We start from the raw sequence: 20,733 nt of genomic DNA on the forward strand, positions 1-20,733 counted from the left end.
ACTTTTTGCAATGTTTAAAAGTTCTGGTGTTTGCATGTCATACCATAGTTTAACAAAAAAATTTTAATAGTAACATGAATAGTAACTTGAATAGTTGCATGGGATTGGTTAGTTGCAAGAGAAAATGTAAAAAAACATGTCAATCTACTCAGTATCTTGAAAAACTGAAAGAGATAGACTAAATTTTATAACAAGAACTGGAACATGAAGCTGTGATGAAGTTCAAAATGCTATGAAACTTAGATTTTTTTCCATGTCTAAATATTTCGTGTTTGTGTGTCATAGCATTGTTTAACTATTTTTCTTATCTTAACATTAACCAGGGCCGGGTTGTTCAAAGCGCGATTAAGCAAACCCAGGGTTAGCGTCAATTTTTATTCCAGTGAAATTAATAACCAAAAGAGATTTTCTTAAGGATTCTTGCTCTTTAGTTTTATTTTTCGATTTGACTTCATGTGCAGCTTATAATTAGCTTTTGAAATCTTTTTAAACAAAAGAGATTAAATCTTTGATTAAGCTTTAATCGTGGGTTAGCAGTAATCGTCTTTTGAACAACTGGGCCCTGGATGATACTAACTCGATTAGTCACAAGGTAAAATGCAATAATTAAAACATGAGAATCTACTCATTTACAATGTAGTTTAGATACTAAATGAGCGAGACTAATTTTTCTAACAGTAACATGAATAATAGTAAATGGAATAGTTTCAAGAAAGTTTAATATGAAATTCAAAAATTAAGTGCTATAAAAGTTTTTGCGATATCTAAAAGTTTTAGTGTTTGTATCTCACAGCATGAATTATTAGTAACTTAAATAGTTACTAGAGATTGGTTTGTTACAAAGGAAAATGCAACAAAACATGTTAAATGGCAATTTTTTCAATGTCCACAAGTTTTCGCGTTTGCGTGTCAAAGCATACTTTAACTGTGTCTAGGTTTAAGACAGCCTCTGTGATTTCCTCCTCTGTTGTTTCATTTGCAATTAAGTGACAAATTGAAAACAACTTTGGCACTGCTTCTTGATAAACCTGTAGCTGAAGCTTCTGCAGTGGTTGTTTGGAGTTTTGGATATGGATCTTGAGTGTCCACTTTACACTGCAGCTGGTTGCCTTTTGTGTTACTTTGCAGTTATCGCAGACTGCAATTTTTCCCTTGATTGTAACTTTTTTTGAACATGAACAACAACAGTTGTATTTGGTGACACTGCTTATTCCTAGTATTTCTCCAATGGTTTCTGTTGTTGTTGAGATGTCACTGACTTCAGGTAATGTTTGTTTGAAGGGTTCAGCGTCCTTGATGGTGTATAAATTATCTTGTTTTGGTGTGTTCAAGTATCTTTGATTCTGAGATACTTTCATTCTCAAGTTGTTGAAGAAATAGGTGGACTGTGGTGTGACGCTGTCAACATGCTCACCCCAGAAAATAACTTTTATGTAACCAGATGGATCAACTATATAGCCTTCCTGTTTTTTGACAGGAGAATCTTGGATGACTATAGTTTTGGTCGCACTTAGATGTGATATCTTTCCTTTTATTGACACTAGCTGTTGTGGTGCTACTTTTGACAAGGATGCAATTGATGTGACATCATCTTGTGCTTTGTATGGAAAATCAGCTGTTGTTGAAGTGATGGTTGTGTTCCTGTTTATTACTACATCACTTCGTCCATACTTATTGCTGATGTTAAAATTTGAAATTTTAACCGGTGATCTTTGTGCGGCCATTGCATCAAGAGTTTCCTTCTTTTCAGTTGCAAAGCATACACTGCCAATGAGATCTTTCTCTGTCTGAAGGTGGCAGTTAAAGTAGCTTGTTGGTCCAGATTTTTTTACTGGTGAGACATTATGCACAAAGCAAGTTATGTCTTGTTTTTCTGTAGGAGGAGGTAAAAAGATATTTAGATTAATGTAATAAATTTGGCATGGATGGGATTACTGCATAAGGTAGGTTGTGTTATTTGAAAAAAACATATGTGTAAATATTAGTCTCCTTGTTTCATGTACTGTAAATCCTCTATTAAGCCCACAGGGGGCTTATTGTTTTAAGGCGCATTGGGGGGGGGGGGGGGGGGGGGGCTAAATAGAAAGGAAGGGCTTAATAGAAGGGGAAGTGTTAAAATTTAGCAAAACAGGAGCAGTTCACCACTCATTAATTACTGTAATTAAGATTATTTTTAGTACAAATAACAGTGATATTTTGGCCAAAGTTCGCCACCAACATGCAAGAGGTGTGGGAAAAATAAATTGTATCATATAACTACATGAGAACATTAAAGGGTGACAAAAGTGATAGGAAACAGTGTACATCTAATACCTAGATGTTCAAAATAATATCTTTTATTAATGAGAGCATATAGAGCAGGTAAGGTTATAAAATGATTTTAAAACAAGAAGCATTAGTTTAATAGAAGAAAGGAACGTATAACCATAATATTTAAGTATGACCGGGAGATACATACCTGAAGCCATATTAGATCTCTGTCTTGTCTGTTGAAAAAAAAAAAAAAAAGGATGTATACAGATGTTTTAGGAGGGTGTTTAAAATACCTTTAAACCCTAGTTAATACAACACTCTGAAACATTACATGGAACTTTGCTTTAAATGTAGTTGGAAAGTGAACTATTTATAACCATAAAAAAAAATCATTTATGTATGCATGTGTTGAAGGCCGTATAATCAATTTATTCTAATTAATCAATTTTGGGTGCTGTACTGTTGTGAGTGACTTTGTTCGCATCACTCAACTTGGGATCAATTTATATTTGCTAGATTATATAGCCTGCTTTCTTCTTCAAGTCTATATTTTAAATTAGTGGATTTCTTAAGACTCTTAAGTCTTTCAAAAGTCATTGGTTCAATAATACAAGATGAAAGTGTTTTCACTCTGCTTATAGCTACATATGAAATGCCTGCAGTAGTTTCAGTCTGACCAATGTCAATCCATGCTTTTGGCAGTGTTAACCCTTGGCTCTTGTGTATTGTGATTGCCCAAGCAAGTTTGAGAGGCAACTGTTGTCTCTCATGTAAACCATCTAGTGTCTGTGAGGTTATTGTTATTGGGCATATAGGCACACATCGTGGAATGCTATCACTGATAGATGGACCTCTATACTCATTAAATTTTACTATGACAGCGACAGGCAAGTCTGGTGGTTGCTGGTTGTTTGCATAAATGAAATCTTCAACCGTTCCAGTTGCACCGTTACAAAGTCCAACATCTATCCATAGGTTCATGGTAAGCATTACATGTGCACCTTTTGCAAGGAAAATGGTCGGTTGTAAACCTGACATGTCATCCGAACTTGCTTTCTTAGCTATATCACTAGAGTGACGTGCAGTGATGCAGGCTATTGGCTGATGAAGTTCTGATAACTGTTCAAAGTTATAATTAGCAACTTCTTCATTGCTGAAATAGAGCCTAGTGGCATCTTGAAACTCATTCACGTTCAATGCTATGGAAGGCTGTCTTGCCAAAAGAAGTTTCCAATCTTGCTCATTAGAATCTCCTGTGCGAAGGCGTATGAGTAAATCTCTAAACTGAGCTTGCTGTTGATTTAAGCCTTGAACCCTCTGGTTTACTGACAGTTTTACAACATTGCCAAACATGTGATAAGCTAAATAGCCTTGTTCACCTGTAGAACTGGAGGGTCTCGAATGATATAATGGCTTATCTGCCACTGGAGGCAATTGAGCTGGGTCACCAACTAATATCATGGATTTACCACCAAATACTTCGTCATTTTTGCCTGTTGCTTGTCGGCAGCGTCTATCAATCCAGCCAAACAATGTTTGTCCTAGCATAGAGTATTCATCAATTAGGATATAACTGATATCTTTCAGCTTGGTTTGTAATGTGACAAGCCCTTGTCCTGTTAATTCTTTGTTATGTCTTGGGCCAACAGGCAATTTTAATAGTGAATGGATTGTACATCCGTTTATGTTAAATGAAGCTTTGCCAGTTGTGGCAGTCACTGCACAAGAGTGTTGGAGCAGGTTTCGGATGGCATTAATGAGGTAACTTTTCCCTGTACCGGCAACTCCAAGTATAATAAGAAGCAATGGATCTTTAGGGCAGGCTTGTTCAGAATGTGCTTTCACCATATTGTAGGCATGTCTTTGCATGTCACTGAATGTATTAACATCAATATTTTGTTGTTGCAAACCAAAGGTAGAATCGAAAGTATCTTTCTTAGTTTTTATCCAGGATGGCATTTCCTGTATTAAGTGATTTGCATACTTAATCTTGTCATTTTGCCAGTCATAATCAGGCTGAGAGGTTTGTTGTGTTATATTATCTTGGTTAACAAAATACCCAGGTATGAGATCTGCTAAATCCATCCACTCTTCACGCTGTGGAAGCTCTTCTGAAGAGTGCTCTATATTTGGTTCCTCTTCTGTGTTATTCTGTACACTTTGTAGTTTTTCATACCAGTCAGGAACATGCTCTTCAGCATATGGTGTTTGTAGAAATTCCTTCCATTTTGTGATGTATATTTCATCAGTGCCTTCCTGACAATCCCAGGCATTGTCTTGTGTAGTATGCCAAGGTTTGTGCTTAAGTAACTGATATTTGCAATAAAGTCCAAAATTTGGACCTTTTGAATTGGAAGAAAATACTGGAAAAACTCTGGGAATCATGTTATGAGGCTGAACTGTTAGTTTGTTGTTGACAAGTTTGTATTTTGTTGCAAAATGAATGAAATTAAGAGCCATTATATCTGGGATGGTTTGAATATATTTTTCCCTTTTAGCGTAAGTATCAAGCAATGAGTTATTGGTTACAGTATCTCCATCATTTGTTATAGTTTTGATTCTACGTGAACCATTTAGACTAATAGGTACCACATTAAATGATGAGCTGACAAGTTTCAGTGACATGAGATGATGCATAGTCTCTTGTGCAGAGAAGTCACGTTGGCCAAGTGACTTCATTATCACTTTTTTTATCAATTTTGTAGGGTTGCTATTGTTGTTGCAATTACGGACAATAGAATTAAATGCAAGTTTCATTACAGGTGACTTTGGTTCACCTTTTGAAGCATATTTTGCAAGGTATTCAACACATGCATGATAATCAATGATCACTTGAATATCACAGTTTGCCCTCCAGCCTTGAAGCTGAAGTCGTTGGTGATTATTGAGTCTGCTATCATTCCTCTTTGTTATGATCTTTGCTTTGTATTGAGTGCTTCGATCTTTTGTATGAATGGGCTCAAACTCTAGTTTTGTATTAACACAAGGTTCAAATGGAAACTTAAATCTACATTTCAGTTCTGTTTCGTTTTGTTTCTTTCTAAGACAATAGTTTGTACTACAGCGAGTGTGCCTTTGTACAGTATTCAACAAATCAACATAATCTTGTTCAGAGTCTTGTAAACTTACAAGGTCCTTGTGACGCTTTTGACAAGGATGAATAGAGGGCTTCACCCATGTGCCATTATCTGGTGGATCTGGATTATATGTAGACAATAACCAATATACATACTGACAAACTACCTGGGAAGCCTTTTTCCCATCCACTATCTGTTGATTGAGTTCTAGTATATTGACTTGCTCAGCTGTATTAGTGGACATTTCAGCCAAATAGCCTTTTAGAGCTGTTTCTGAGAGTTTACATAAACCTGGATCATTTTTCAGCTTTGCTACACCATGACAATGTATACTACCTCTAGCTTGATATTCAAATCTGTACCAGTGCCACTCAGCATCTAGTGAATTGTATAACCAGTATTTAATAAAACTTTCTAAACGCTGTGTAAAGAACCAGTCTGTAATATGAGGATTGTTAATCACATTCTGCCGTTTGTTGTCAGTTGAATTATTACTGACTGAGTTGCCAAAAATTGCATGAAGTTCAGGCCAATGCATATCAGCAGAGGAGAATGTGAAAAAGAATGTTGGAGCTCCAGCATGGGCTATTATTGCTTTTAAATCTTCTTTAGCTTTGTGCCAATAAGCATTAGAACCAGTAATGTTACTAAGATAGCGTGATATCTTAGATATAAACGTACTTGTGTTATTGCTAGTTGCCATTTGCCGCAGCTCTTCAGCAGTCAAATGAGCTTCTCCTGGGTTTTGTTTTAGGAACATGCCTGTCTGTTGCAGAATACGTTTTCTTTGTATCATATTCAATGCCCAGTAACCAAATCTGGGGTGAGTAGCAAAGCGATATACCCATTTGTCATTCTTGTTTTCTCCAAACTTTAAAAGGTGCTTTACTCTTTCTCCGAGTGGTATATCTCGGCGTAATGATGGGTTAGTAGGATCACCCTTACCATCTGGAAATAATGTTGGGAAAGCCATTGTTGCTAAAAAGGGAGTTACATACTCGTTTAATGGTTCACTGCCAACTGTTGGCCAGGGCAAGTGATTAGAATCATTAGACAATTGTTGGCGCACAGCTTCTATTTCTTGCTGCTGACACTCTGGAATAGGCAGAAAACTACTCATTTCAGTACCCTCATTATAAACAATGTCATCTTCATTTTGAGGACCTAAGTCAGGTTCACATGTGGCATCCAAATCTATATTCTCTGTTTCAACCGAGAGAAGACCATGTGGAACACCATGTTCTGGTAAAGAATTTAAAGAATTTTGATTGATGGTTATGTCCTTGTAGTGTGAGTTATTATTAACAAGCCATTGTAGTGCATCAGCTACATTTTGCCTTCGCACTGTCACATCTTTAAAACTGTTCTCTTTACCTTTCATCTTAACAACAATAACAGATAGATCTTTTGGGTATCTAGGCAGAGAATGTGCTAGTTCAGCTATATCCTGAGGCAAATTGATACAGTGGCCTGAATAGCCCCTTTGTCCACCAGGTTTTATGTAAACTCGCATAACAGGAAGTGCACGTGCAATAAGCATTTCTTCTACTTGGGTTAACCCCTGCAGTTGTAAAGGTACTAATGATGGCACCATGTCATTTTCCTTAGAAAACTTTTTTGGTTGTTGTTTATCTCGTATGCACCTCTGACACTGGTAGTGATCAACCTTCCTTGGACTGGATTTCAATGGCCATGCTTCAAAACAGACAGTGCATTGGCAAACTGAATACTGATTGGACTTATGAAAATCGTTCATGTTATTTTGTGCATGTTTTTGTTCGTGAACTGGACCAGCAGAGCTCTCTTTTTGTCCTGCAGAAATTGTTTGAGACCTTTTATAACTGGCTCTCCTATTTGCAAGTCTCTCTTTTCGCTTTTCAACAGTTTCTTCAGACGTTCTTTTTCTATAAGAGTCTTTGTAACTTTTTAGTCTCTCTTTTTGCTTTTCAACAGTTTCTTCAGACACTCTTTTTCTATAAGTGTCTCTCTTATTTTTAAGTCTCTCTTTTCGCTTTTCAGCAGTTTCTTCAGACATTGTTTTTCTATAAGTGCCTCTCTTATCTTCAAGTCTGCTTGCCCTTTCATTAGCTGTTTCTGTATATTTGACTCTTTTCATGTAATTTCTGTGCTTAAGAAGTCTACCATGTCTGTTTTCATTGGTTTCTGATAATTTTCTCTTTATGCATGTGAGTTTGTTTTTATATCTACTGTTTTTGTCAGTCAATGTTGAAACATAATGCAACTCGTTAATATATCCAATAAATATTGTCTTTCGTCCATCCTGATCAGCAACAGGAGTTAAGATTGTACTTTCAGGTGAATTTATATTAGACTGTGTGATATGAATGACACAGTTGTATGCATTGGCCACAGCTTGCATTATGATGTTATCACACCATGTGCCTTGTTTTGACATTTGTTGAATATAGTTATTCCAGTGATCATTAGAAATGCTTTCAATATACAATTCTGGGTAACTCTGTAAATGGCCAATTCCAGCCATACGAATTTCAAGATGCAAGTCAGCAGTCCTATACAGTTGGTGCGAAACTGATTTAAAGAAACAATCTCCAAATCCACCTACATCATGTGGTATAAGTCCTATGAGACGAAGCCTTTCAGTTAAACAATCCCATGGTAAATCATGACTAACAGCATTCTCAGGAGACATACCTCCATTTAATTTTGAATTATCATTATGAGTTTGAGGAAAGCTTTTTCCACCAGAATTCATTAAATCTGCCACACGGATATGTGTTTGTCTACAGTTACATGTAGAATAGTTATCTGTTGTTGTAAATTTTCTTTTCTGTATGTTCATGTAAAAAACAAATTTACTATAATAATGATCATTGGTATACCAGAATTTCCAGGTGTTGTAATTTCTACATAAATTAGTGATAAAAGAACTGTCTGGAAGATGTTGTCTTACAAAAGACTTGATTCTATTCCTAGACTTCGTATTACTTAGTGCCTTTAGAATTATTTTAACAGGAACGCGAGATGGTTCCCTGTCCCTTTTCCTCTGACAATTCACTCTTTTCTTACGAACTTCAACATTTTCAGAAATAGTTACACTATGATTTTCAATTTTCTCAGAAGAATAACTTGTCAAAGCCTTATCATGATCTTGTGAACTACAATCACCACTTATCAGCCCGGTAACCATTTGACTTTTGTCACTTTTCATTTGGCGCAATGGCCATCGAGCAGAATGACTCGGTTTATTTGCTTTGTGACCACAACGGGTCATTTGGCGCAATGGCCACCGAGTACAATGACTCGGTTTGTTTGGTTTGTATTTGTGACCGCTGTGGGTCAAAGCACAATGGCTTGGTAGATTTGCTTTGAGACAACTTTGTGTCAGAGTTATCGGTTGATTTGCTTTGTTGTTCGGCAAATTCGAGGACATCAATTCAAAGCAGGAGAGCAGCGAAGGTCTTCGGTTTGTTGTAGTTCGGACAACGCCGACATCGGGCTTTCTACATGCTCTTGGAGTACTAAAAAGTTTCCTGGTAAGGCTTTGACAAGTTGAAGCGATGAACTTTTTAAGAAACATCGCATGAAGTTTGAGAAAAATAAATGAACTTACCGAATAATCCAAAGATATCCACGGAGGCGACACGGACGCACGAGCAGCTTGCACTCGCACGAGGTATAGTTGCGTGCGCACTCGCACGAGGTATAGTTGCTTGCGCATAAAAATAGTTGTGTGCGCATGTCCACCAGGTGAGCCCGCAATTTCTTTGGCCGGCTATTGGGCTTAAAATTCGTGCGCGCGCTTAATAATTATTCAAAATGGCGCAGATTTTGAACATCGCCCGTCCAAGTAACCAAAAATCTCGAATCTTCACGCCTGGCATGCACAGGTATCCCATCGACCACAGGATCCCCAAAGATTACGAAGCGTTCTCCTAACGTCGAACGCAAAAAATGTTGAGATTTGGGGTCGGGGGTGGGGAGGGGGGGAAGACGATCTAGAAAAAGTTGGGCGTACGTCCGGAAAAATCCTGACTACGCACCTGCTAAAGCCTGAAACTGAACAACAGGAGTCTTGACGAAACGTCCTCAGTTATCATCTGTCCGGGGTCGTACTTTCAAGGAAGCGCTGATCAAGAATCACTCATGACGGAATGAAAACTACTCGTAGCTTCCAGCGACAAAAGGAGTGACAACAGTGGTAAGCGGTCGTTCTGTGAAATGTAACGCAATCTTTGCGGTTTACGATCTTTCGGCGCTTGGATTTAAAACGTTGTTGTTTGGTATGTTCTCCCGTGTGGATACTTGACATTTCCAATATATGGAAACACCATGCTAAGGTACGAACAACAGACATTCACAACATTGTTTTGTACGCTAAAATCTGATTTCATGGACGTAAAACATTTTGAATTTTAAGACTTTTTAATATTAGTGCTTTGCCGTCCCTTTGACAACTTCACGTGACTGGTGCACTTGGCAGGAGTTGACAGCTTAAATCTGCCTTTCTTGATAGCAAACGGCATTAATTTATATCAGATCACTGTATAAACACGTCTTGGTTTCTGAAAGCTGATAACATGAAACCACTGTTGCTCAAACTGATTTCTTATTGTATTTTTCCGAGTTTTTAGCATCGGCCCGCCGAGTCTGGAAAGCTCAAATTTCAGAAAAGTACTACTTGTATTTTTTGGCCTCAAAAATTTTCTTTTCAGTTGCCCATAGTTTTGAAAACAGATTTTGAAAGAAGAGATAACGTTCTTTAACGTGGTATAAGACTCGTTACTGAAATCGAGGTACCAGTCGACGATTTTGGGCTTTGAAATTTGCCATTTTTTCCTTGAACGAAAACGTTCAAAATATTGAAAATAATGAAAAATCTCCAAAATATTACACTTTCGTTCAAACTGAGTAAATCACCACTTAAAATGTGTGCAATTATGTACTCTTTCGAATAAGTTATTTGTTGTCCGCATTACAATGGATTTGAATTTTAAAACGATTTTTTTGTGACAGATGGTCTCGGGCCTGGAAAACCCAGTCCGAGAGCCGCGAAACCAATAACCCCCCCGTACGTGGAAAATAATCATCGGTTCGAAGTAAAAATTACATTTATGTTAATAGCTTACCTAGTGCTACTTTGTGAATTTTTTTGAGAATTCTCGATTTTTCACTTTTGTAGACCTCTGGTCGATATTTACTGACATCTGCTCTTAAGTATCTAACTCACCCGGCCCGTGGATAGCGCCTTCCGTGCGCTCTGATTGGCCAGTCAAAGTTGGGATTTTATTGGGTAGTCACCTATTAACATTTTTGTAGACATTTTGCGTGGGGTTTTTCGTATTTTTTTTTCTTGTCATACACCAAGTAACTAATGCGCCCTGTCTTGTATATTTTGAGATAATTATTTACTTCAGTGTCTGTGTAGAGTGTCTATAAGGTACCTTGACGCCTGGTTGCTCGTCAAAATTTCCTTTCCTAATATCTAAGGAATTATTAAAACTGATTTTGGTCTAACAGGTCGAACAGTACTATCAGAGAGCTTTGGAAATTTACACCACTAAGCTGGGACCAGACGATCCTAACGTGGCAAAGACGAAAAATAACTTGGTATGAACTGTTAAAAAGTTACGAAGCAATTTCATTTGCCTTTTGAATTCCACGTTGAATGTACCCTCTCTATTCCAACAGGCTTCTGCTTACTTAAAGCAAGGAAAATACAAGGCTGCTGAAACACTTTACAAACAGGTACTTAGTGATAACGATAACGGTTAAAATTATGTTTGTTTGTTTTTTTCTTGTGTTAATTGATCGTTTGTCTAATTTTCTTTCTCAGGTTCTCACTCGGGCTCATGAGCGCGAGTTTGGGCCTGGTACCGAATCATCCCTGGAGGACGACGGAAAGCGCGGGAAAGACAACGCGCCTTATGGCGAGTATGGTGGCTGGCACAAGGCGGCAAAAGTTGACAGTCCTACTGTCACCACTACTCTTAGGAATCTTGGCGCCTTATACCGCAGGCAGGGCAAGTTTGAAGCAGCAGAGACACTAGAGGAGTGTGCACTGAGGTCCCGACAGAACGTATGTAACGTGAGTCTTACAAAGGTTTTTAATACAATAAACTTCTTAGCAGTCCTTCAGGATTCTCGTGTGGGCGCCGGAGCAAGTGACGCGTGAGCGAGGGAGAAAATGCGTTTGGTCTAATACACCCGCTAACAAGAACCTAGTTATTTAAGAACCTTCTGGCAGAAGTTTGCCACTCTAATACCCAAAAATATAGGAGCCTATTTAGCCAAGCAAAATCAAGCGGGTTCTTATGTGGGTTACAGGTAAATTATGATGAACAATTTAACCAAGGAGTTGGACTTCGAGTTTGCCAATTGATATTACAAGAAAATACTGTACTAAACTGTATTTACAAATAGAAATATTACTGTAATTCCTGCAACGAAGAAAGGTTAAAAAAGGTAGAGATTGTAATCGTCTTTATGGACTTTGCATAAAGGACGAATAAATAGTGCATATTTAAGAACCAAACGTAAGCAGTCAACAACTATATCTTCTTGATAGAATTTAAGAACCTAATTAAGAACCTACCTAGCCTAAATTGCCAATAACTACCCCAAAATGAAAAAAACTTTTTTGACAGACCTCAAAAAATGTAAGTTCTTATTATTCTCATTTGGGTGTTTACTTTACCTCGCTCGCTTGTAACGTGCTTGCCGGCTCGACAATCCCGAGGGGCTGCTACGCAGTCTAGTTTTACAGTAACTATTTTATGACAGTACAGGCTGAGGGCATTGAGCGTCTCACATTATGAGCGGTACCTGGTCTCTCTTGGCTCGCTGCTTTACGGCCGCGGCGTTAAACGCGTTCTTTGATCCCACTCACTTTAAAGAAGTGTAATAATCTGCTCACAGCCTGTGAGCGCCAAGAGATACAGAACGCCCAATTTTGGGCCAATTGTTGTGTTTTTTAGAATAAAAGCATGGTAAACAGTATCAGAGATTCCCCGAGAGAGACTACAAGAACTTCATTGTTTCACGGGACCCTTTAAGAACAACCTTGCACCGCCCAGGAAAATGAACAATTCCTCAGTACAGGAATATACCTCTCAGTAGGTTTTGTCTGAATACTACTTACTCTCTAGATCTAAGTTGTCGTTCAGCACACTTTCTGCACATTTAAGGTAATCCTAACTTTGAAAGGGATAAAATTTGTGTGAATTTTCCTATCATAGGCCCTCGACGTTGTTCGTCAGACTAAAGTGGCACAGCTCCTAGCTGAAGACGTCGGCGGCAGTTCATCTTTCGCTGGAAGCAGCGTGGCATCTTCCTCTCCATCTCTGAACGGCAGCAGTAGCAAAACGTCCATCGAAACCGACAAGGACGATCCCAATGACGACAAGAAAAACGGGAAGCGTGAGAAAACATTCTCGCGTCTCAAGAGAACGCTCAGCAGCCGTGGCCAGAAGCTGATGGAGAAGATGGGCGGCAGCGGTACAAGACTCCAGCGTTCCTCATCACGTGACAACCTGGCCCATCATGCCAAGCTCTCCCCTTCGGAGAGGATTTCTCGTAGCACCCCTATGCTCGCGCAGCCGCAACCCGATCCTGACAGGGGTAGATCGGGGAGTGTTAGTACCCGAGGAGCGCATATTGGGTCTTGATGGATAGTTAGCTAAAGAGAGATTGGATCAATTTAGTTTCTGGGAAACTTCCCACCTACCCCTCTCCTAAGCTAACATCAACAGTTACTTCTTACTTATGGCAAAACAGTGGCGTAGGGGAGGGGAAGGTGGGCAGTTTCCCAGAACCCTAAACTGATCTCAGACATTGTGTTTTTATTTTCTTCAGTGGGCCATTTAAGTCTCAATAACTTTGTCTCGAGGTATACCTTCGACATTGATCATTCAAAACATCCTATTTTCATATAGTTTTATTTGGAGGATTACTGTACTGGACTGGAGTTTCGGTGCGAAGGTTTGGTAGTGGGGTGCGAGAAAACCTTTTTTTTTTGCTGGACGGCTCACTATCCCTCCCCGCCGGACAAACCTCGGTTGCTGTTTGTTTCCTGCCTTGTGTTTACCTAGTTTAGGTGTTTTTATATGACCCCATGTTGATAGCTATTCACAACTTTAGGTTTTGATATTGGAATCATTGCAGGAGAGGTCTGTTGCATTGGCGGGCAAGGGAACCCGGCAGGTCTAGTTGGATTTTAACCCTATCGTAGTTCAGCTTTATTTGATTAACGTCTGAACTTTCCCTGTAGTACATCTAGCGTGCAAAAAAAAACGGTTTCGCGCGAAACATCCCCATAGTACATCTAAATCAGAACCAAGTCAGGTTTGAAAAACCTAATATTGCTCTAGTTTCTCTTTTCTATTTTTGATAATTTTCAATATTTATTATGAGTCTGTTGGTCGTACGGTATTTCGACCAACGAATTCTTTTTGTTTTGTTCTTTTTCTTTTTCCTCAAGGTAATCAGCATTAATCGAATAATATTTAATTATGTAATCGTAGTTTAGAAAAGCTGTAAATAAGTACGTTAAGTTTGAAAAAGATATGAAATAAATTATCATCACAATGGAATTAGTTTTGTTTCTTTGTGTATCATTTCTTAAGAGTGATTTTTTTGCTTATTATTATTATTATTATTATTATTATTATTATTATTATTATTATTATTATTATTATTATTATTATTATTATTATTATTATTATTATTATTATTATTATCAATGTTGTTATTACTGTTTTGTCTTTTGAAGTTTTTCTTTTTCCTTATGGGTGTCATAAAGGTGTCCTGGCGTTCCGAAAGCCTCTGGCACCGAACTAGCACCTAGAATATTATTAATTGTTGTGAGAAAGTCGTTTCTCCAAATATAGCTAAGCTGGGAAACAATTCAGTGTTTCATGGTTAGCGTTAACCAGCGTTTAATACCTTGACAACGTATTGGTTTTGATACTGCTTAACCAATGGTTAAAGCTAACCGTGCTTTGAGCAACTCAGCCCAGACCGATTTAGTGAGCATTTTTCTTGCCTATGAAGTCCTCCAGAGAGGGAATAATGTGTTAGAACTGACTTAATAGCATTTTCTTGCATCAATAAAGTAAAAACCCAAATTGTGATGTTTGCTAGTTCAGCCAGACCCTTTAAAACAGCTCGTTTGGTGGGGGGATGTATATTTTTCTCAAACGAAAGCTTTCGTCTAGGATTTTAAGCTCAGACGGCTTTACAATGGCGTTGTGAGATGAGGGCACTTTTTAAGCCGCACACTGCTGCTTTTTGAAATACCGTCAATGTGTCTTCAGCTAGAGTTCTTTTTTCCCCAGTGATCTCAATCCAGCTGATAATTATTATTCGCTGGATGGAGATTTATCCGGTGGACAGCGCTATCCGAGAAAAAAAACCGAAACGTGATCCGTGTAACTGACGAGCACTGACGTTCTCTTCTCTGTTACTCAGCTGCTATCTAGTTCATTATCTTCTTTGCATCTACATAGGCCTTACAGTGTCTGCCCGGCCTTTCAGAGTGCGCGTCGCGACTAACGTGGGTGACCCTCGAGTGTGTTACCCAGATGGCTAAGCGCGCCTAGATAATTGCACAAGAAAACAACATGGCGGACGGTGAAGAAGAAAGCACGTGTACTTTCTCTGGTTTGGGATTGAATAAATGGCTCGTAAATCAGTGTGATGCTGTAGGAATAAAGAGCCCGACAGAAATTCAACAGAAGTGCATACCACCGATCTTAGAGGGACGAGACTGCATTGGATGTGCAAAAACCGGTAGTGGAAAGACCGCAGCTTTTGCTCTTCCTATTCTTCAGAAATTATGTGAAGATCCTTATGGCATTTTTGCTGTGATTCTTACTCCTACCAGGTAAGGGCTCTTGATAAAATTAAATTATTAACAGTTTTGATTACTGGAATACAGAAATGATAATAGAAAACCTTTATAAATATTATTTATGCATAGAGTTTAATTGCATGTATCATTCTTTCCTATTTTCTTATTTGTTTAACTTTTTTCCAACTCGCCACGATCCTTAGCTAAATATACAGTTAGTTCCCTCTTAAGCGACCAGTCTTGATGCCGGAAATAGTGGCTGCTTTATGGAGATGGTGGCTCAAGAAAAAAAAACAAGTCAATAAGCCAAAAAGGGCAGCCAAAAACTGTATGGATCAACATATAGTAGATGTTTATCGCCATAATATTGTTGTCCATCGTAGTATACAGGGTGAGTGTCAAACTTGATCCCAGTAAATGGCTTTTTTGTCTACTGTATCCCAGATCTAAAGTAAAGACGTTCAACAACAAACTCTACTGTCTTTAATAAAATTTATTAACTCATTCGCCTCTGAACTGCCCATAACCAACCGGGAAGATCCATGTCCCTTTTACCGCTTGTCCCCTAACTTGTGCAGGGTAAAGAGATCTTTCCATCCATTCCAGAAGGAGCACAATTCAGTTGAGGAGACTGGAGAAAAAAGGCAAAAAACCATGTAACATTGACTTGCAAATTTCAACTATAATCTTGTTTCACTACCCACCTACGTTTCCTTTTATCTAATCCTAAAATCATAAAAGCATTACCAAAACCTTTTCCCACAAGAATGAAGCCTAATAAATAACCAACAAAAGAAAAAAAATGAGACAAGAAAAGTGAAAGAAGAGGGGAGGATAGAAAGCAAAAAGAAAAAGTCAAGACTGATGTGTCACTTTTAAACCCCCAAATTTTTCTTTTCTACGCATGCCTGATCTTCGCAAGCTAATATTTTGTATCTGGATTAGAAGACTGCAAAGTGTATGACCTGTAAACAACTTTGTGGTACGTTTAAGCTCTTTATAGCCAGACAGTGACTAGAGAACTGCTTAACTAGCCTCAAAACACATTTTTTGGCAAAATTCTTAGGGTCAAATGGCTCAAGCAAAGTACCAGGTTTTTTGAGAAAATCCACTTTTCAGCATAAAACAACCAAGTCTGGCCATTTAATGCCAACTCCGATTTTCAAAAAATCGACAAAAGGCCATTTGTAGGTTTTTTTTATTAAATAAGGGCACTTACCCCTAGTATCGAATCCCATCAGAGCTCATAATTCTGTCCTTTACTCATGATGAGCATTATATCTTTCCCATTTTAGGGAACTTGCCTATCAAATCTGTGACCAATTTCGAGTACTTGGGAAACCCATCGGCTTAAAAGAAGCAGTCATCATTGGTGGCCTTGATATGATGAAGCAAGCATTGGCTCTTGCTGAGAAGCCTCATGTTGTCATAGCAACACCTGGGCGACTTGCTGACCACCTTAAGAGCACAGACACTGTTCACCTCAAGAGAATCAAGTTCTTGGTTCTTGATGAAGCCGATAGGCTTTTGGATCCTTCATTTGGCGATGATTTGCAAGTCATATTTGACAATGTTCCAAGTGAAAGACAGACTTTGTTGTTTAGTGCTACGTTAACAGACACATTACAGGAGTTGAGGGAGCTGTCTCCTAATGAACCTTTTTACTATGAGGTCAAGTCTGAGTAAGTTACAGGAGAATAATTCTGTCAGTTCTGTTAGCAAAATGCATGACTATAGTTAAGTAATTTGCAGGTAATAAGCTTCAATGGAAAACTTAGATTTTAATACCCTCACATCTTAACTGCCTGTTACAATACCACAGCGTTTTTCCATGTCCTTTTTACCGCTTGTGACAATATTGGTTTCAGTGGTTAAAAGCAACTTTGAAACCCAACTTGTACATCTTTCAATCCATATGAGGACAATTCAGTCAAACAGGTGAGAAAAAATGCTACAAATCATGTGACTGAGAATAATTATATTAGGCTGGTTTAGCAACAGAGCAGGAACATCGTAATGTAAACAACATGCAACCCTAAACCCTCAATTTGAGAATAGTAGCAGGGACAGGAGGATTCACAATTGCTTGGTTCGTCGCCATGTTTGAGAAACTGACAAAGAGCGTGTCGCACATAGTTTGCCTTATTTGGAAATTCCCAAGGGGTGGTTGAAGGACAGCATTTTTACCAGGCAACACAAAATGGTGCACAAAATGCTATTGTCTTTGCTTGTCAATCATAAACGTACAATTTAAAGTGTCTGGATTCCGATTTTACAATATAATAACTCACTAAGGGCACCCTGGAAAAGGTGTGCAAAAATTGAACGAAAACCAAAACTTGGAAGCAAAGAATTGTGAATCGAACCGAACGGTCATAATCACGATTAATCGAGAATTGATTAATCGTTACACTACTACCTCTGAACACAATTAATACCTACCACCTTCTAGTTACCATTCCAGATGCATATTTACCACTAAGTTACGGTAACATCAACACGCATCTTCTCCATACTGTTCTTCATACATTCCTTATGGTACTGCTTGAGAGAATTTGTTCTAACATCACAACATTTCATCTCTGCATGGTGATCATTTCATTACTTCTCATGACCTGTCTGTTTGATCAGACAGTGTTATTGTTGAAAGAAATTGAATGTGGGTCACTTTTGGGGCTTAAAGGGTTAGAAAAAACTTTTGTGACAAATATCCTACATACTGCTTGAACTACAATGTTAATAGGTGGCATACAGTATTTGCAGCGATATAAATGTGATAGAGATCATGCCACTTTCACCAGAAAACTTCAGTGCAAGTCTTGCCCCACTACCACCTGTACTTTTCGTGAAAAATCTTTCCTGCTGAAATAAAGCCTAGTTCAGGTGAATGACTACTGAAAGAAAAAAAATTCAAGGCAACTAAAGCAAAAAAGTGGGGGAAGACTCAAGAGAGAAAGTGAAAATGCAAATTTTTGCATGCTGCACATGCCTGAACTTTGAAAACTGTAGTTTAGTTTAGGAGCAAAAGCCCTCATAGTGCCTGACTTGGCAACAAAAATTTGGGTGGTTTTGCTTCTGTTTGGCCTGTTAGTCTCCAGAAATGAGCTTGACCAGCTTCAAATGGTAATATTTGGTAAAATTTCCCCTTTAGCATATCAAGAAATTGAGGACCACCCACAAACAAAGACTTCAGACCTGTAAAACTTGACAACTTTTCTTGTCAGTTGTTCAGCAATTTCATTGCTCCACTCTGAGACAATTTGCATGAGATATTTCCTAGTGTGCTACATGTACAACTTACGTTTTTGCATGGACAAGGAAAAATTGGTGTGTGAGAGAATTAGAACTACCAGTAGATTCTACTTTATGCCAGGCTTCTTGCTGTAGAGACTTTGCAAGAGACCAGCTGTCACACTCATAAATTCTTCATGAGACCGACAGCCATGCCTAAAGCATGGAATAGGCCATTTTACAGTTGTGGGCTAAGTGTCCTAGCCCTTGAGTGAACGTGAGGCTGAGGTTGACCTTGTTTTGATACAAACCGCCTTCCTTTTCTAATGTAAATTTTGCTTAAAAATACTAGTTAGCGTAAGAAAAACATGGTTAACATAATAAAGGAGGAAGGGTTGTATGAAAACAAGGTCAACTCCAGCCTTGTTTTCACCTGTAACTGTAAAATGGGTTATTGCAATATTAGAGCGGTTTTCACTTGACTGTCGTAAAACCAAAACCAAAGTAAATACACTAGCCAACCAAAGGGCGTAGTAAAACCAAAACCAAACCAATTCCTCAATTACTTTCAACAGTCAAGTGAAAACCGCTCTATTATATGATGGTAATCTCAATTCCTCATTTCTATTGATCATCCATAACAGTTTCCAACCAAAGGAAAAGGAAATTTGTTTGATTTACTTTTTTTCACTTTTTTTAGTATTGCAACTGTCGCAGAACTGGATCAGAAATACATTCTTACGGCTGCCAGTGTGCGAGACAGTTATCTTGTCTACATCCTGAGAGAGCATGCAGAAAATAAGTCAGTTATCATCTTTACACACACGTGTAAGAATTGTCAGACTCTAGCTAACATGTTATGGAAGTGTGACTTACCCTGTGTTGCTCTCCACTCGCTGAAATCACAAGGGGAGAGGTTAGCTGGATTAGCTACGTTTAAATCAGGACTGGTGAAAATTCTTGTTGCAACTGATGTAGCAAGCAGAGGCTTAGATATACCTCAAGTTGAGCTGGTGATTAACAGCAATGTGCCAGCATCACCGAAGGATTATATTCATCGAGTGGGTCGCACTGCGAGAGCAGGGCGTGGTGGAATGGCTATAACACTGATGACCCAGTATGATGTAGATAGAGTTAAACAGATTGAAGCTACCATTAATACAAAGCTTGTTGAGTTTGAAACCAATGAAAATGAAGTGCTGCCATTACTCAGAGCAGTGATGGTGGCAAGGAGAGAAGCGCAGTTGAAGGTTCGAAGCAGTGCTGTTTTGGAGAAGAGGATGATAAATAAGAGGAAGAAAATGCTTTTAGAAGGAAAGGATCCTGATGGGAAGCCTGTGAAAGGAAAACGAAGACAAAAGAAATTGACTGAGAAAGTAAAAAACAAGTAAATTAGGCTCTGATTCTCCAAACCGTGTTAAGATATTCCTTGTATATTATTATGCAAAAATAAATCTTGTAATTTTGATTTATGCAGCTGCTTGATGTTTCTGCCTGTGGATTACTCAAAATAATATCACTTTGGCTTGTATTCAAGGACTTTTCTCATTAGGGGAGACGTTATTTTAGTATTTTTTTACAACACCTCTTCGAAAATATCCAAAAGATGCTGTCATGATTAGGGGTTGGGGTATGCTTTTTGGCCTTTTTTCCTTCATAAGCTTTCATAAAATGTAGCCAAAAAAATTATCATTGAAAGTGGGTAAATAAAGAGTTTAAAAAGCAACAATGACGGCAACGGCAATGAGAACGGCAGAAAAGCAATAGCTCTGAGGGCCTGGTTCCTAAAAGGCCTATTAGCGCTAATCTAAGATTACAATTGTGTTTAATTTTTGTATTTACCTTCCTATGCATTGCTCAGAGTAACATTATGTGTTATCATAACTGTATCTCGGAGTACAGGCTATTATTATGACAGCTTGAGTGACATGTTCTTAGATTAGAAAACCTTGCTTGAAATAATGGCTCACGAATATCACTTTTTTCATTTCTTTGCCTTCATTGGATTGCCTGACTACGACATGAAATTGGCTAATTTCGGGTTTTATCGAGAACGTAAACCCGGGGGTACTCAGCAAAGATTTATATGGGGAGGCCCTGTTTCAAGGTCCAAACCCTTACCCTTTTAAATACCATTTTTGACAGAAAGTGCTCCATTCGTATACCTTCTATCAGGCTTGGTACCCCTTTCAGATGCATACCTAGAGATTACAAGTAGGTATCAATCACTTAGCTTTAATTGATCGAAGGTCCGCTTGAGTTCATTCTTTGGATTGCATATTTGAAATTTACAAGCTAAGTAAGCTTATAGTTTGATTCTTGAAGACTTTCTCAAGGACTGAA

The 20,733-nt window shown here is 38.3% G+C and overlaps 3 protein-coding genes across 4 annotated transcripts in view; 2 read left to right on the forward strand and 1 right to left on the reverse strand.

Moving 5' to 3' along the window:
• The window catches only part of LOC140944916 (kinesin light chain-like), a 34,744-nt gene extending 20,844 nt beyond the window's left edge, over nt 1-13,900 (forward strand). The window contains exons 9-12 of one of the 2 annotated variants that reach the window (XM_073394020.1): nt 10,830-10,919; nt 11,001-11,057; nt 11,146-11,397; nt 12,548-13,900. In XM_073394020.1, coding sequence (XP_073250121.1) covers nt 10,830-10,919; nt 11,001-11,057; nt 11,146-11,397; nt 12,548-12,976 — 828 coding nt within the window. In that variant the 3' untranslated portion in view covers nt 12,977-13,900. The remainder of the gene's footprint in view (nt 1-10,829; nt 10,920-11,000; nt 11,058-11,145; nt 11,398-12,547) is intronic. The other variant, XM_073394021.1, reaches the window with a different exon arrangement.
• Nucleotides 2,518-4,179, reverse strand: LOC140942624 (ATP-dependent DNA helicase pif1-like). Its single transcript, XM_073391557.1, has one exon. The coding sequence runs from the start codon at nt 4,120-4,122 to the stop codon at nt 2,752-2,754; it is 1,371 nt and encodes a 456-aa protein (XP_073247658.1). The 5' UTR covers nt 4,123-4,179; the 3' UTR covers nt 2,518-2,751.
• Nucleotides 13,901-14,919: 1,019 nt separating the features above from the next.
• On the forward strand, nt 14,920-19,862 carry LOC140943992 (probable ATP-dependent RNA helicase DDX49). Its single transcript, XM_073393100.1, has 3 exons — nt 14,920-15,192; nt 16,455-16,841; nt 19,091-19,862. The coding sequence occupies exons 1-3, from the start codon at nt 14,930-14,932 to the stop codon at nt 19,779-19,781; spliced, it is 1,341 nt and encodes a 446-aa protein (XP_073249201.1). The 5' UTR covers nt 14,920-14,929; the 3' UTR covers nt 19,782-19,862.
• Nucleotides 19,863-20,733: the final 871 nt, after the last annotated feature.

This window comes from Porites lutea, chromosome 7 (assembly GCF_958299795.1).
Source record: "Porites lutea chromosome 7, jaPorLute2.1, whole genome shotgun sequence".
NCBI classification, from domain to species: Eukaryota; Metazoa; Cnidaria; class Anthozoa; order Scleractinia; family Poritidae; genus Porites; species Porites lutea.

Coding starts and splice junctions, on each gene's coding strand:
- LOC140942624 (XM_073391557.1), bottom strand. CDS start 4,122: ATGCAAAGACATGCCTACAATATGGTGAAAGCACATTCTGAACAAGCC.
- LOC140943992 (XM_073393100.1), top strand. CDS start 14,930: ATGGCGGACGGTGAAGAAGAAAGCACGTGTACTTTCTCTGGTTTGGGA. Junction 15,193..16,454: donor GTGATTCTTACTCCTACCAG/GTAAGGGCTCTT, acceptor TTCCCATTTTAG/GGAACTTGCCTATCAAATCT. Junction 16,842..19,090: donor TACTATGAGGTCAAGTCTGA/GTAAGTTACAGG, acceptor CACTTTTTTTAG/TATTGCAACTGTCGCAGAAC.